Source organism: Haliotis cracherodii, unplaced genomic scaffold (genome assembly GCF_022045235.1).
Source record: "Haliotis cracherodii isolate W230 unplaced genomic scaffold, xgHalCrac1.p SCAF_11, whole genome shotgun sequence".
Classification (NCBI taxonomy): domain Eukaryota; kingdom Metazoa; phylum Mollusca; class Gastropoda; order Lepetellida; family Haliotidae; genus Haliotis; species Haliotis cracherodii.
The window spans coordinates 20,522,440-20,541,037 of NW_027266266.1; the positions used below are offsets into that span (position 1 = coordinate 20,522,440).

General features: G+C 48.2%; 2 protein-coding genes across 3 annotated transcripts in view; both read left to right on the forward strand.

Moving 5' to 3' along the window:
• The first annotated feature begins 1,967 nt into the window (after nt 1–1,967).
• LOC139456315 (sodium-dependent dopamine transporter-like) overlaps nt 1,968–18,598 on the forward strand; it is a 127,931-nt gene continuing 111,300 nt past the window's right edge. Inside the window, exon 1 of one of the 2 annotated variants that reach the window (XM_071237944.1) lies at nt 1,968–2,182. The gene's annotated coding sequence lies outside the window, so the exon portion shown is untranslated. Of the gene's footprint in view, nt 2,183–16,054; nt 16,143–18,598 lie in introns of those variants that run through there. The other variant, XM_071237945.1, reaches the window with a different exon arrangement.
• LOC139454927 (histone-lysine N-methyltransferase SETMAR-like) lies at nt 16,985–17,470 on the forward strand. Its single transcript, XM_071236525.1, has one exon. The coding sequence runs from the start codon at nt 16,985–16,987 to the stop codon at nt 17,468–17,470; it is 486 nt and encodes a 161-aa protein (XP_071092626.1).

An 18,598-nucleotide genomic window follows, 5' to 3' on the forward strand; every position in this document is an offset into this window, starting at 1 on the left:
GAGTGTACGAATAAGTCGAGCAATTTTGCATTTCGCTTCTTTCCCCTATCCCCAACAGATCAATATTTTATAATCATCATCATCTTCAACATCCTTATCATCGTCATCGTTTCCATTATTTTAAAGCAATGTTTCGTTGAAAAGTATTCTTGACGCATCCTTCTAATTCTGTAACGTTTGACGTTGATGCACACTCTTTGATCACGTTGCCAGCCTCACCTGATGATGGCGGTGTTGATGTCTTCGCCTGATGTTGATACAGCCGTCGGCAGTTACACCCCTCATTCCAGGGGTGACGTAAAAGAACGCGTCTACATCTACAACGAGGTATTATCAGCTACTAAATTCTTCCCTAAAGAGCCAAACCCTCATCAATGTAAAATGTTGCAAGTTGCCCGTGGGATATTTCAGGAGAAACAGTCTTATATCAACAGTGCCACAGAAACCAATAACTCCCCGGTGTGTATCCTATATCCCGGGCGTATATCACATATATATCCCCCTTCTGTTCTGAGGCAGTCGGTGCAGTATTCGGGGAATTGGTTACACGGTATACTTTACCTTGTGTATTAGTTAATGAGATAACTCGAGCTGTATGAAGGAATTAATGAATCAGCCTTGATTGAACGACAGCGCTGGAAGTTATTAGGCATGAAATTAGGGTTGCATTTATGCATTTTCCCCCACCTGTATGATCTGACAAGTTCCCCTGTATGATGTGACAAGTTCCCCTCTATGTTCTGACAAGACCAACCGCCTGTATCATCTGACAAGTTCCCTGTATGTTCTTACAAGTTCCTCTGTATGTTCTGACAAGTCCCCCTGTATGTTCTGATGAGTTCCCTGTATGTTCTGACAAGTCCAACCACCTGTATGTTCTGACAAGTTCCCCTGTATATTCTGACAAGTTCCGCTGTATGTTCGGACAAGTTCCTCTGTATGTTCTTACAAACCACCCTGTATGTTCCTACAAGTCGCCCTGTATGTTCTGACGAGTTCCCTGTATGTTCTGACAACTCCAACCACCTGTATGTTCTGACAAGTTCCCCTGTATGATCTGACAAGTTCCCCTATATGATCTGACATGTTTCCCTATATGTTCTGACAAGTCCCCCTGTATGCTCTGACAAGTCCTCCTGTATGTTCTGACAAGTCCCCCTGTATGTTCTGACAAGTCCCCCTGTATATTTTGACAAGTCCCCCTGTATGTTCTGACAAGTCCCCCTGTATATTTTGACAAGTCCCCCTGTATGCTCTGACATGTTCCCCTGTATGATCTGACAAGTCCTCCTGTATGTTCTGACAAGTTCCCCTGTATGATCTGACAAGTTCCCCTATATGATCTGAAAAGTTCCCCTGTATGTTCTGACAAGTCCCCCTGTATGTTCTGACAAGTCCACCTGTACTACTGTACTACTACTTCTTCTTCTACCACTACTACTAATACTACAACTACTACTACTTTACTACTACAGCTGCTATTACTACTACTGCTGCTAAAGCAACAACTACATGTACTACCTTTTTACTTCTGTTAACTCTTTTATGACATCTTCTAATGCCGCAGCAACTTCTACTTCCACGACTACTATTACTACAACTACTTTAACCAGTTCAACAACAGCAACTACTACTACAACTATAACGCTATAACTACTGTTATTATTATTACTACTACTACTACTACTTCTACTACTACTGCTGCTGCTACAACTACCAGAACTACTACCACTACCACTACTACTACTTCTACTTCTGCTACTACTACTACTACTATTACTACTATTACTACTACTACAACAACTACTACTACTACTATTACTACTACTACTATTACTACTACTACAACTACTACTACTACTACTACTACTACCACCATTAAATAACGCCCCTCTGTCAGTCTCGCCATCCCTACCAACACACTAGTTTTCACGTCTTAGGAGGACCCATCTCCTTTGAGAGGTACATTATAACCTATGTGCCGTCCCCATGAGGTCGGACGGTAACGGACATGTAGACACAGTCGGTGAAGACTCACGCCCCACATAGTTCCCAGGGAGGTCTTAGGGAGACGCGCTTTTAAGTCACAGTTCATGGATTCCACCTATTGAGAGACACGGAACTATTTCCAGACTGAAGATTCTTGGACACCATACCATGTTTCCACGGACAAGAAGTACAGGTAAGTTATAAAAGTTTTCGTAATAATTGACGCTATTGATATTTCGTGCATCAACGGGAATACGCATGTGTGCTTAATATATGCCATGTTTGAATCTGCCGACTCTACAGCTTAAACTCATTAAGATTTAGCTCAGTGTTACACATGCCATGATGGAGGAGCCGTCAGCCAGTCAGGATGGGTTATATGTAGTACGCCAGGCTAGCGGATCGTAGATAGGCACAGCGCGTTAAAACAGTGAGGAATAACCATCTACCTGTCTATTTATCTATCTATCTATCTATCTATCTATCCATCTCTATCTATCTATATATCCATCCATCCATCCATCATCTATCGATCTATCTATCGATCTATCTATCTATCTATCTATCCATCCATCCGTCCATCATCTTTCCATCCATCCATCCATGTATCTATCTATCCTCCTCCAAGAGTACAATTCGTGTTGTGTCAATATTGTGTAGATAACCACATGCCTTAATTTCTCGTAGCTCGTTAACCAACTCCTAATGACCAATTCATCTGTCACGCACCGCGCAATACACACGTGTTCCGTGAAGAAGTGCACCCGCGCATAACCACTCCATTACGTGAACATTAAACTTTCCAGGTAAGACAGGAGCCCCTCCAGATGTAGACTTGTTTCAGTCTCCTTATGACCTAGTTGAGTAGACGTGGCTAAAACGGGACAAAGTTGTTCGTGAGAACAAGATTTTGAGAGTTGTTGTTTATATTGATGTTCGTTTTTTTAACAAGTTCCATTTATGAACTTCAGTTCTTACATTAATGTTTCAAATAACTTCTGAATTAAAAAAATAGAAATATTACAGTATATCGTGATAGGTATCGCAAGTGATACATTTTAAACCTGCAATACCCATCCCATGAGTAATATCGTGTCATACAGTAATTGCGTGTTATACGGTAATATCCATGTAAATCTCTTTAAAAACATTGTATGGATTCAGTCGTTAAACTATCGTTCGGAAAGCCCCGTGTTTTCGAGTTTTCGATGTTGCATGATTAGAAATCACATTCCGACTGTCACTTTCATGATCTGGTAAACGACGCTCTGATTTGTCGGTCCTTCTGACGTGATCCCTAATGGGATGTCTTCAGATCTTTGTTAGTGGTAGCGAGAACTAAGGTCTGATTTTAATGAGATTGTATCCATGGTGATTATAACACGGGCAAATATACGGATAACCTAGCGCTATATTCAAAACACAACATATTGACAAATATTGAAAGTTCATTACAAAAACGGTTCAATGTGGGAACGCAGATTTGCCTCCCTTACCCATGTCAGAATCCAATGTTTGTAATTTGAATACATGTGTTGCCCTTGCTTCGATTTCTTGTATGTAAGCACCAAACCCATGCACGTGGCCTTCACGTGGCGAGCATCCATTACTTGGATACCTTTTGAGACCTCGTTCACAATAAGCTCGGAAATAACAAAAAAAACACTGTTTAACTGACAAAAACTATTCATTAAAAAAACATTTTCAGTAAAACCCGTTTATGCATATGTTGATCGTCTTTTAGCGGGCGAGACTATTTACCCAGCAACAAATCTTATTGAGAAACTCCCGCCTGTTCGTCTGATAAAGCTGTAGCCATCATGGTGAAACATTATGAACACCTATATTTGTTTTTACTATCATAATGTGTTTCGCGTTTCCTTGCGAAACAAGAACTCTGCCAGACGCTTCTTAGAGACTTCACTCTGCCAGTGACTGATCTGAGTTCATATTTGGTCAGCATTTTACATGGCGCCAGCAGGACAGGCGGGGATAATTGGCTGAAAATACATTAACGCTTGTTTGAAAGGTGTCTTTTCCATACCATGAAGGAGTTTCCATTCGTCTGAAGATAAATAGAACTTTAACGAAGCCTATTTTTTCCAACATTTAAGTTTTGAAGTACTTATATTTTGTCTTCTAATTTGTATCTGTGTTTCAAGGTTTCGGAAATAATGTATCTGTCAAAGAGATTCTAGATCATTATTTACGAAGGGATTTTAATCCCTACTGCAAACGGGTAAACATTAACACACACGTGCACGCACACACATAGATACAGCCACACACACACGTACACATATCCACATACACGCGCACACACAAACACACGCACGCATATAAGACTGAAAGCCTGTTTATCCAGTCTTTTAGTGCAGTTGTTTTCCGTTTCAGTTTCATGTTTTCCTGATATATGACGGGGGTCTGTAAATAATCGAGTCTGGACCAGACAATCCAGTGATTGACATCATGAACATTGAGCAATTGGGATACGATGACATGCATCAACCAAGTCCGCGAGCCTGACCACCCGATCCCGTTAGTCGCCTCTTACGACAAGCATAGTCGCCTTTTACGGCATGCATGGGTTGCTGAAGACCTATTCTACCCCGGATCTTCACGGGTCGTTTTTTAGTGCCAAAAACAGGCATTTTTTCAATTATTTCATGTCTTCTACTATTTTATATGCTGGCTCACAGTGCTATAACTGTTCAGACCGGCGTTTAATCCAATTCACTTACTCGTTTGAAAAACTTTGATCTACTAATTAAATGTAATAAAAATTATATACAATAACTAAAAAGAATTAATTAAAAAAACATTACATATACAAACGGGACAAATAACTGCACGCATGAAACCTATATCCAAAAACTAAACACTTAAATTTGATGAGATAATATACGACTGTAAATCTTATCACCGCCCCTTCAAATCGTTTTCACGCTATGTGAGTAAAATAGCATTACCACTCCAACACCACTCACCTATCCCCTCACCCCACCCCCTCACTCCCACCACTCACACCACCCCCTTACCCCACCCCCTCACTCCAACACCACTCACCCCCCTCACTCCATCACCACTCACCGCACCCCTCACTCCAACACCACTCACCCCCTCACTCCATCACCACTCACCGCACCCCTCACCACTCACCCCACCCCTCACTCCAACACCACTCACCCCACCCCTCACTCCAACACCACTCACCCCACCCCTCACTCCAACACCACTCATCCCACCCCTCACTCCAACACCACTCACCCCACCCCCTCACTCCATCACCACTCACCCCACCCCTCACTCCAACACCACTCACCCCACCCCTCACTCCATCACCACTCACCGCCTCACTCCAACACCACTCACCCCACCCCTCACTCCAACACCACTCACCCCACCCCTCACTCCAACACCACTCACCCCACCCCTCACTCCAACACAACTCACCCCACCCCTCACTCCATCACCACTCACCCCACCCCTCACTCCAACACCACTCACCGCCTCACTCCAACACCACTCACTCCACCCCCTCACTCCATCACCCCACCCCTCACTCCATCACCACTCTCCCCACCCCTCACTCCATCACCACTCACCTCACCCCTCACTCCAACACAACTCACCCCACCCCTCACTCCATCACCACTCACCGCCTCACTCCAACACCACTCACTCCACCCCCTCACTCCATCACCCCACCCCTCACTCCAACACAACTCACCCCACCCCTCACTCCATCACCACTCACCCCACCCCTCACTCCATCACCACTCACCGCCTCACTCCAACACCACTCACCCCACCCCTCACTCCAACACAACTCACCCCACCCCTCACTCCATCACCACTCACCCCACCCCTCACTCCATCACCACTCACCGCCTCACTCCAACACCACTCACCCCACCCATCACTCCAACACAACTCACCCCACCCCTCACTCCATCACCACTCACCCCACCCCTCACTCCATCACCACTCACCGCCTCACTCCAACACCACTCAACCCTCTCACTCCAACACCACTCACTCCACCCCTCATTCCAACACCACTCACCCCACCCCTCACTCCATCACCACTCACCCCCTCACTCCAACACCACTCACCCCTCCTCTCATTCCATCACCACTCACCCCACCCCTCACTCCATCACCACTCACCCCCTCACTCCAACACCACTCACCCCTCCTCTCACTCCAACACCACTCACCCCACCCCTCACTCCATCACCACTCACCCCACCCCTCACTCCATCACCACTCACCGCCTCACTCCAACACCACTCAACCCTCTCACTCCAACACCACTCACTCCACCCCTCATTCCAACACCACTCACCCCCACCCCTCACTCCAACACCACTCACCCCTCCTCTCACTCCAACACCACTCACCCACCCCCTCACTCCAACACCACTCACCCCTCCTCTCACTCCAACACCACTCACCCCACCCCTCACTCCAACACCACTCACCCCTCCTCTCACTCCAACACCACTCACCCCACCCCTCACTCCAACACCACTCACCCCTCCTCTCACTCCAACACCACTCACCCCTCCTCTCACTCCAACACCACTCACCCCACCCCTCACTCCATCACCACTCAACCCTCCTCTCATTCCAACACCACTCACCCCACCCCTCACTCCAACACCACTCACCCCTCCTCTCACTCCAACACCACTCACCCCACCCCTCACTCCAACACCACTCACCCCTCCTCTCACTCCAACACCACTCACCCCTCCTCTCACTCCAACACCACTCACCCCACCCCTCACTCCAACACCACTCACCCCTCCTCTCATTCCAACACCACTCACCCCACCCCTCACTCCAACACCACTCACCCCTCCTCTCACTCCAACACCACTCACCCCTCCTCTCACTCCAACACCACTCACCCCACCCCTCACTCCAACACCACTCACCCCTCCTCTCATTCCAACACCACTCACCCCACCCCTCACTCCAACACCACTCACCCCACCCCTCACTCCAACACCACTCACCCCTCCTCTCACTCCAACACCACTCACTCCACCCCTCACTCCAACACCACTCACCCCTCCTCTCACTCCAACACCACTCACCCCTCCTCTCACTCCAACACCACTCACCCCACCCCTCACTCCATCACCACTCAACCCTCCTCTCACTCCAACACCACTCACCCCACCCCTCACTCCAACACCACTCACCCCTCCTCTCACTCCAACACCACTCACCCCACCCCTCACTCCAACACCACTCACCCCTCCTCTCACTCCAACACCACTCACCCCTCCTCTCACTCCAACACCACTCACCCCACCCCTCACTCCAACACCACTCACCCCTCCTCTCATTCCAACACCACTCACCCCACCCCTCACTCCAACACCACTCACCCCTCCTCTCACTCCAACACCACTCACCCCTCCTCTCACTCCAACACCACTCACCCCCTCACTCCATCACCACTCACCCCCTCACTCCAACACCACTCACCCCACCCCTCACTCCAACACAACTCACCCCACCCCTCACTCCATCACCACTCACCCCACCCCTCACTCCAACACCACTCACCGCCTCACTCCAACACCACTCACTCCACCCCCTCACTCCATCACCCCACCCCTCACTCCATCACCACTCTCCCCACCCCTCACTCCATCACCACTCACCTCACCCCTCACTCCAACACAACTCACCCCACCCCTCACTCCATCACCACTCACCCCACCCCTCACTCCATCACCACTCACCGCCTCACTCCAACACCACTCACCCCACCCCTCACTCCAACACAACTCACCCCACCCCTCACTCCATCACCACTCACCCCACCCCTCACTCCATCACCACTCAACCCCCTCACTCCATCACCACTCAACCCTCTCACTCCATCACCACTCACCGCCTCACTCCAACACCACTCAACCCTCTCACTCCAACACCACTCACTACACCCCTCATTCCAACACCACTCACCCCTCCTCTCACTCCAACACCACTCACCCCCTCACTCCATCACCACTCACCCCCTCACTCCATCACCACTCACCCCTCCTCTCACTCCAACACCACTCACCCCCTCACTCCATCACCACTCACCCCCTCACTCCATCACCACTCACCCCTCCTCTCACTCCAACACCACTCACCCCCTCACTCCATCACCACTCACCCCCTCACTCCATCACCACTCACCCCTCCTCTCACTCCAACACCACTCACCCCCTCACTCCATCACCACTCACCCCCTCACTCCATCACCACTCACCCCTCCTCTCACTCCAACACCACTCACTCCACCCCTCATTCCAACACCACTCACCCCTCCTCTCACTCCAACACCACTCACCCCCTCACTCCATCACCACTCACCCCCTCACTCCATCACCACTCACCCCTCCTCTCATTCCAACACCACTCACCCCTCCTCTCACTCCATCACCACTCACCCCTCCTCTCACTCCATCACCACTCACCCCTCCTCTCACTCCATCACCACTCACCCCACCCCTCACTCCAACACAACTCACCCCACCCCTCACTCCATCACCACTCACCCCTCCTCTCACTCCATCACCACTCACCCCTCCTCTCACTCCAACACCACTCACCCCCTCACTCCATCACCACTCACCCCTCCTCTCACTCCAACACCACTCACCCCCTCACTCCAACACCACTCACCCCTCCTCTCACTCCAACACCACTCACCCCCTCACTCCAACACCACTCACCCCACCCCTCATTCCATCACCACTCACCCCTCCTCTCACTCCATCACCACTCACCCCCTCACTCCAACACCACTCACCCCTCCTCTCACTCCAACACCACTCACCCCTCCTCTCACTCCAACACCACTCACCCCTCCTCTCACTCCATCACCACTCACCCCCTCACTCCAACACCACTCACCCCCTCACTCCAACACCACTCACCCCCTCACTCCAACACCACTCACCCCTCCTCTCACTCCAACACCACTCACCCCTCCTCTCACTCCAACACCACTCACCCCCTCACTCCATCACCACTCACCCCTCCTCTCACTCCAACACCACTCACCCCCTCACTCCATCACCACTCACCCCCTCACTCCAACACCACTCACCCCACCCATCACTCCAACACCACTCACCCCTCCTCTCACTCCAACACCACTCACCCCACCCCTCACTCCAACACAACTCACCCCCTCACTCCAACACCACTCAACCCCTCACTCCATCACCACTCACCCCTCCTCTCACTCCAACACCACTCACCCCCTCACTCCATCACCACTCACCCCCTCACTCCATCACCACTCACCCCTCCTCTCACTCCAACACCACTCACTCCACCCCTCATTCCAACACCACTCACCCCTCCTCTCACTCCAACACCACTCACCCCCTCACTCCATCACCACTCACCCCCTCACTCCATCACCACTCACCCCCTCACTCCATCACCACTCACCCCTCCTCTCATTCCAACACCACTCACCCCTCCTCTCACTCCAACACCACTCACTCCACCCCTCATTCCAACACCACTCACCCCTCCTCTCACTCCAACACCACTCACCCCCTCACTCCATCACCACTCACCCCCTCACTCCATCACCACTCACCCCTCCTCTCATTCCAACACCACTCACCCCCTCACTCCATCACCACTCACCCCTCCTCTCATTCCAACACCACTCACCCCCTCACTCCATCACCACTCACCCCTCCTCTCACTCCATCACCACTCACCCCTCCTCTCACTCCATCACCACTCACCCCCTCACTCCAACACCACTCACCCCTCCTCTCACTCCAACACCACTCACCCCTCCTCTCACTCCAACACCACTCACCCCTCCTCTCACTCCAACACCACTCACCCCCCTCACTCCATCACCACTCACCCCCTCACTCCATCACCACTCACCCCCTCACTCCAACACCACTCACCCCACCCATCACTCCAACACCACTCACCCCTCCTCTCACTCCAACACCACTCACCCCACCCCTCACTCCAACACAACTCACCCCCTCACTCCAACACCACTCAACCCCCTCACTCCAACACCACTCACTCCACCCATCACTCCAACACAACTCACCCCACCCCTCACTCCAACACCACTCACCCCACCCCTCACTCCATCACCACTCACACCCTCACTCCAACACCACTCACCCCACCCCTCACTCCAACACCACTCACCCCACCCCTCACTCCATCACCACTCACCCAACCCCTCACTCCATCACCACTCACCCCACCCCTCACTCCAACACCACTCAACCCCCTCACTCCAACACCACTCAACCGCCTCACTCCAACACCACTCACCCCCTCACTCCAACACCACTCAACCCCCTCACTCCAACACCACTCACCCCACCCCTCACTCCAACACCACTCACCCCCTCACTCCAACACCACTCAACCCCCTCACTCCAACACCACTCACCCCACCCCTCACTCCAACACAACTCACCCCACCCCTCACTCCAACACCACTCACCCCCTCACTCCCTCACCACTCACCCCCTCACTCCATCACCACTCACCCCACCCCTCACTCCAACACAACTCACCCCCTCACTCCAACACCACTCACTCCACCCCTCACTCCAACACCACTCACCCCACCCCTCACTCCAACACAACTCACCCCCTCACTCCAACACCACTCAACCCCCTCACTCCATCACCACTCACCCCCTCACTCCATCACCACTCACCCCACCCCTCACTCCAACACAACTCACCCCCTCACTCCAACACCACTCAACCCCCTCACTCCAACACAACTCACCCCCTCACTCCAACACCACTCACCCCCTCACTCCATCACCACTCACCCCCTCACTCCATCACCACTCAACGCCTCACTCCAACACCACTGACCCCATCCCTCACTCCAACACCACTCACCCCCTCACTCCATCACCACTCACCCCCTAAAACCACCCCTCACTTACCCCCTCACCCAACCCCTCACTACATCACCACTGACCCCCTCACCCCACCGCCTCACTCCAACACCACTCACCCCCTCACTCCAACACCACTCACCCCACCCCCTCACTCCATCACCACTCTCCCCACCCCCTCACTCCATCACCACTCACCCCCTCACTCCATCACCACTCACACCACCCCCTCACTCCATCACCACTCAACCCCTCACTCCAACACCACTTACCCCACCCATCACTCCAATACCACTCACCCCACCCCTCACTCCAACACCACTCACCCCCTCACTCCATCACCCCACCCCTCACTTACCCCCTCACCCAACCCCTCACTCCATCACCACTGCCCCCCTCACCCTACCCCTTCACTCCAACACCACTCACCCCCTCACTCCATCACCACTCACCCCACCCCTCACTTCAACACCAGTTACCCCCTCACTCCATCACCCCTCACCCCACCCCTCACTCCATCACCACTCACCCCACCCCTCACTTCAACACCAGTTACCCCCTCACTCCATCACCCCTCACCCCACCCCTCACTCCAACACCACTCACCCCCTCACTCCAACACCACTCACCCGCTCACTCCAACACCACTCAACCCACCCCCTCACCCCACCCACTCACTCACTTCACCCACCCGAATCGATGCAGGTCTCAGACATTTACCACATTGGTGAAACCCACGAGCACAGGTATGGTGCTGACAAACCGGAAACATAGCCGGGATAGGAGTCCAGAGTGCCAAAGAAACGCAACTCTGCATAGCAAATTGCGGCGCCGTAGGCTTGGCCACCCGTTACCTGTTTTTCTCCTTAGATTATCAGATTGGGTTAAAAATTGTCTCATGTTTATATATACACAAAATGCTTCAAGAAAACCTCTCAAATCAGTATTCACATTGTGAACCATACGAATACACATTTAGTTTTCTCTAAAGTCCAAAACATGTCATTTTCAAAATGAACGAAGTCTAGCTCTCATATGGTAACACATCTGGTAACCTTCACAACAACTTATGCAAGTGTGGCTAATTTCTTAATTTATGCAGATGGTTGGTCTAAAAGGACTTTATCAAACCTCGCCGTTTGATTTTAAACTGATGTAGTTTTAATTCAAAGAATTTAAGTAACGCTTACAAAAACGAGGCTTAATGCGAGCTTAGCATCAGCGTAGTTTAATTTTTTAGAAGAAATGATGAGACTCAATAATTAACAGCTATATACAGCTCGACGTTCTAAAGACGTAACCCTGGAAGTCTTAAATGTTTAATCCAGTTAGCCTCGTCTCCACGTGCATACGACTTTCCCCGCGCGTCTGATAAGGCGTTTAACCCCCACCAGTATTAACGTTAACCCTGGCACCTTATGGAAAGAACTTCACGAAAATAAACGGGAATATAAACAAACTTCTCAAGTCGTGTAGGTGTGATCCGAGTGAAAGGATATATTTAGATACCAAAACGTTCAGTGCTCAAAGTTTAGCTGGTTCCTCTATTGATACGCGCAGCCCGGTATGCGATCGGAGAATTTAGTGGTATCTCGTAGGCAGGATCCGAGTCGGGTGATATAACGGTTTCCATACATGAGTGAGTGAGTGAGTGAGTTGGGTTAAACGCCGCTTTTAACAGTATACAGTTATATCGCGGCGTGTCAGCTTAATGTGGGAGGAAAGCCCGAAATGATGCAGGTTTCAGACGTTTACCCCTACGGTGAAACCCACGAGCACGGGTATGTTGCTGACAAACCTAGAAACATAATCGGGGCGAACCGGGATTCGAACCAACAATCATAGGTTTCTGGCGTGCCCAAGGGACGCAACTGTGCACAGCGAATCGCGGCGCCTTAGACGACTGGGCCACCCGTGCCCCCTATCCATACATGAATATGAATGAGCAATTGAATATACATGATGTAGCCTAGTGTTCAGCGTCCTCATTCCCATACGGGTATATATACAATGTTTGTGTTGCTGTTACAAGACCAAACCATACCCGTGTTGACAATAACCAAGCACAATTCTTTTTTATGGGGGGGCGCGAGTGGCACAGTCGTCTAAGGCGCCACAATTCGCTGTGCAGAGTTGCGCTTCTTGGGCACGCATCACTTCGGGTTTTCCTCCCACATTAAGCTGACACGCAGGGATATAACTGGAATACTCACAACACAACTCACTCACTCACTCTTATATATATATATATATGAACATCTCATAATATTTTATAATGATTCTTAAAGGTTGTTCTACTTTATTCAAACTACGCATTACTAGTGGAGCAAGTCGGCCCTTTATCATACTTCGTAGTGTGAGAACTGTTTGACCAACTGTCAAACATACTGGGGCTGGCAACTATCCACAGTCAAGTCCTTCTTTAAGGGACCGCCTCCGTGGACTAGTGGATAGACCGGTGAGCGGAAGGTCATGGGTTCTATACCCGGCCGTATCATACCCAAAGACGTGAAAAGATGCTGCTTGATGTTACCCTGACGCTCGGCATTAAGGGTCTATAATAAGGACACACACACGCGCGCGCACACACACACACACGCACGCACGCAAACACACACACGTGCATGCACGTCGCTATATAAGTGGAACAATCTTGAACGTGACGCTAGATGTCATAGTTGTGTGTTTTAGACCTCAATTGTACAGTGTTTGGCGAGCTTAATGGTTAAAGCGTTCGCTCGTCACGCCGAAGACCTGGGTTCGATTCCCGTCATGGGTACAATGTATGAAGCCCAGTTCTGGTGTCCCCCGCCGTGATATTGCTGGAATATTGTATACTTTCATTTGCCCGGAAGTTTACCCAGAAACCAGTATTACATTCACAAGAGGCTATAGGGGGGAGATTGAGTATTGGTTTACGCCGCTGGCCATTAAAGGAACAATTATCGTTTAAAGAACATGTCTTATGATAAAAGCAATACTCAAGGGGTTATGGCCACGTCATAGGTGAGCAAACAAGTGTGACACGGGCAGATTGCAGTTCTCATTTGCCACTCAAAGATCTAGTTGTGGATTTGTACAAGATATAGACCTATCGATTTCTTTCTTGTACAACTGTTTATTTTCCATAGTATCGGAGATGGTGTTGTTATAAGAAGGCCGTGGGATCCGTACGCTGTGTTTGTTGATGCTGATTCGACAGAACCGTGTTTTGTTTGACGAGAATAGATTTTACTCTCACTTGATATTTATCACTGTGAGAGATGATCTTGTTAAACCAATACGCGATGGTGGATTACGGGGTTTGAATAACACTATATTAGTAATTGTTTTATTTACTTAAGATCATCTGTGTGATCACTTGTTATTGTCTAAAGTATGCTTCGAAATGCGAGAGGATAGGCGAAGTGGGATTGTATCCACACCGTTGTTAGGAAACAGGTATAGAAATACAGGCAATTCGTTTTAATCAAAAGTTGTCAGTGTAATACTGTATTAAACTGCTGGGCAAAAGAGTGTATACTCTTGAAAATTGGATTTGTACAAAATATTACAAAAGTTATTAAAACGTTGAAAAACCCACCGAAACATTTCAAAACTGCAAAAGGTCCAAAACACAACATTGATTCCCGTGTTAAATATTTCCCTATCGAACAACCATTTCTTGTTTCATTTTTAGTCACCATCAAACATGGGTATATATATACCTGGCAGCTGGAGGGCGAATGGTTATACTCCCCATGAAGCTGAGAATGAAAATATAACAATATTAACAAGAAAACAGCGTTATCACTCTATCCCATCATGGGCACATTAGAATTTTGTTTGTTCATGTAGTTGTGAATATAAACTGTTCAAAGAGTCCTAGAAAGCCTAAAGAAAAGATAGGCACTTGGGCCGCTCTATGTCATCTGAAAAAAATGATTAAATGTGAAATTGATACACACAAAAGGAAAAAAATAACTCAGTCTTGATAAGTATCTCCTAGATAAGCTAACTTCTGTAGTTTCTGAGAAAACTGGTCCCCATTGCAGAAACTATGCATCAAGTAAAAAAGCATGGATCAAGGGACATAACTCTGTAAAATAATAAGTTACGGCACCAATTTTCCAACTCAGTCGATACATGACAAGGGTCTCTAAGATAAGCATGCAAACTTTCATTCATGTAACTTCATACGTTTCAGAGAAAACCTGTCCCCATTTCATGCAGTATGCACTTAGTTGATAAGCACGGAGCAAGGGCCATAACTCTGTAAAATATAAATATACGACACCAGTCATTTGAGAACATGACTAGTATCACCAGTGTGTTAAATTTCATTTCCTTGACTTAAATAGTTTTTGAAAAAAACTGGTCCCCTTTGAGAAGCGGACCGTCGGACTGACGATTCCATCCCTAAATCCCCCGCCCGACATCGTGGCAGGGGAGGGTGATGTTGAGCATGCACTATGTGTATGGGGGCTGGAGCAATATAGGTACACACATTATTATCTATTGATATGTCCAGGGCAATTATCGTAATAGAATGGAGATATCATACACTGCATACTCGAGGATGGGAGTTTTCGGATGCTATTATTTCAGGATCTGTATGGGAGGCCACACGTGAAAGTTTCCTCACTAATGCATTCTGCACTGCATGCTCTTGGCGTTAATGCATGCATGCATCAGTCATTTTGAGTGATTTATGAATATGATAAAAATATCATTATTGACAGCAATGGTAAAAAACTCATCTGAAATATCTGCCTTTGCTGTCAACTCGATATAAAAAAGAACCATATTCTCTTCACACACTGATTTTTATGTCGTTTAATGAAAATTTATATCTCTCCCGTATAGTTATCATCAAAAACGTCAATACAGTTCTGTGCGAATTTTCTATTATTAAACTATTCTTCGTAATTATTGAAACCAGAAACAGGAAAGAAATCAAAGAATGCCTTAAATCCAATGACTGATACACAGACGTTATCTGATTTTTATCGCTTCCGAATGATAAAAATTAACAATGCAAAATACTCATTTAGAAAGGTTATTGATTAAAACGTGTTTGTTATTTGCAATTGTCGTGTATTCGCGATTTTATCGGAAGGAATGACAGCGAGTCACGCAGGGACTGAGGCGACGAGGGAATGACAGGAGCACGAGCTGCACGTGGACATAACGGTTGAATGTACGGAGTTCGGAGTACCGGGGTGGCTGGGAGAATATGCAGGGGTAAGTCTAAGCTTAGGGACGGTCGGGTGGCTTGTCATGGTGTCCCCGTGGAAGCAATGCCGATTATAAAAAGTACGAGGGCCATTCAATATATAACCAGCCTAAGCTATTTATCATATCTTAACGGTTGCATGTTTGTCACGTGATGTGCACCAATGTATGTCACGTGCATAGACAAAGTTTCACTGAGGAAATTGTATTTGAAGTCACACACGTGATCTATAAAGATGGCAAGGGTAGATTCTGCCACATTTTCGTCAAAGATTGAATACAGGGCTGTTATTAGGTACCTCTACTTAAAAGGAAAACCGGGAAAGGAGATACATGATGAATTGTCAGATGTTTATGGTGACAGTGCACCTTTGTATGCACAGGTCTAATTCTGGGTTGCAGAATTTAAGAGGGGTCGGGTGAACCTGGAAGATGAGCCACGCACTGGCAGGCCTGTAGAGGTGACCAATGACCAAACCAGTGAATCTGTAAGACAACTGGTTGTCAAAGACAGGCGAATGAAGGTGTCAGAAATGGCCAAGGCCTTGGACATTTCAGAGGGAAGTGTCCATACCATTTTGCATGATCGTCTGGGTATGAAGAAGCTGTCTGCCCGATGGGTCCCGAAATGTCTGAGTGATGATCAGAAGGCTGTACGTGCGTCAATGTGTCAGGCACTTTTGACGCAATGCAGTCGGGATGCAGACAACTGTATGGAGAGAATTGTTACTGGTGATGAAACCTGGGTACACCACTATGACCCAGAAACCAAAGAACAGAGTAAGCAGTGGACTGGCTTTGCTTAACCCCGTCCCAAAAAGTTAAAGACTCAACCATCGGCTGGCAAAGTCATGGCAACCATCTTTTGGGATACCAAAGGGGACTTGCTCATTGACTACTTGCCACGTGGCCAGACTATTACTGGAGAGTACTACTCCGATCTCCTGGACCGTTTGCGGACTGCTATTCTTGCCAAACGTCGTGGAAAGATCACAAAAGGTGTGCTGCTCCAACATGATAATGCCAGAGTGCACACCTGTCGACTTGCGGTTGCCGCAGTGAAGCGGAACGGGTTCAAAGTATTGCCTCATCCACCTTGCTCACCAGACCTGGCACCAAGCGACTACTTTCTCTTCCCAAACTTGAAGAAAGAACTGCGTCGACGTCATTTCCGGTCCGATGATGAACTCACGACAGCAGTGGAGGGGTGGTTACACGAACAACCCCATGGTTTCTATCACAACGGGCTTTTAGCTCTCACACATCGCTGGACAAAGTGCATAGACCTCAATGGTGGTTATGTGGAAAAAGAAGAAGTGAGGAGCAGCAGCAAATAGGTCAGGCTGGTTATATATTGAATGGCCCTCGTACAAATGACCGTGATACTGCATCTTCATCGGCCGTCTTTTTTATTTGCTTTTTAATGTTAATCATGTTTAGGATTGCACAGTTCAGTGATTATTTTTAAAAAAATGGCTGTGTTTTAAATAATGAAGGTACTGGTGATCAAAGATCGAAGACGAGAATAACTTGCCTTTCAAAGAGTGAGTAAATTAGTTTCATGCAGCCTTCAGTAATATTCCAACACTATCACGACAGAAGATACCAGAAATGGCTTCACACATATGGGGAATTAAACCCGGGGCATCACCGTGACGAGCAAACGCTTTAACCACTAGGATACCCCATCGCCCCCTTTTCAAAACACACCGGTTTCTGTAATGTAGTTAAAAGGGGGGAACTAGTCTCGGACCTATTCGAAGTTCCACAAGGATTTGCTCCTCTGTCGTCTACGAACTCAATGAAGCAATCGTGTCGTCTAGTGATTGAAGCGTTCGCTCAAGGAATCACGCCTGGGTACGAAACCTATTTCTGATATTACTAAAAGCGCATTCGTCACCACTTGCCCCTTTCCGTAACCTGCAAGAAGACTCGTCCCCCTATCGATGAATGTTATGTGCGAAAATACGACAAACCAATCAGAATGCGCGTATGATTTCAAGTTCTTCGTCAAAGAATCCCTCAGAAATAATTTTTGATCTTACACATGTCTTGCATTTAAAAATATACCCAAGACACAGTTAAATGTGTTCAATCATACTGTATAATTCCGCATGTCCAGATGTGCTTTAAATTGCATCTGAAATATATATAATATATTGGGAATATATATGTGAACCATTACGCAACGAGTTGACAATTGTTTTAGGTATGCCCGTTTGCGCTAAGACGAAACACGGTCGCAAAATGGCCACGAGAGGGGCACGAGTCGCTATTCGGCTTGTCCCGGAATAACACGAGTTGGTCACGAATGACTAAAAGCGGCGTAAAACCATAACTCACCTACTTCAGGCTATATATATATATATATTACATGTTTCTAGGTTTGTCAGCACCATATCTGTATTCGTGGGTTTCACCGAAGTTATAAAGGTCTGAGACCTGCATCACTTCGGGCTTTCCTC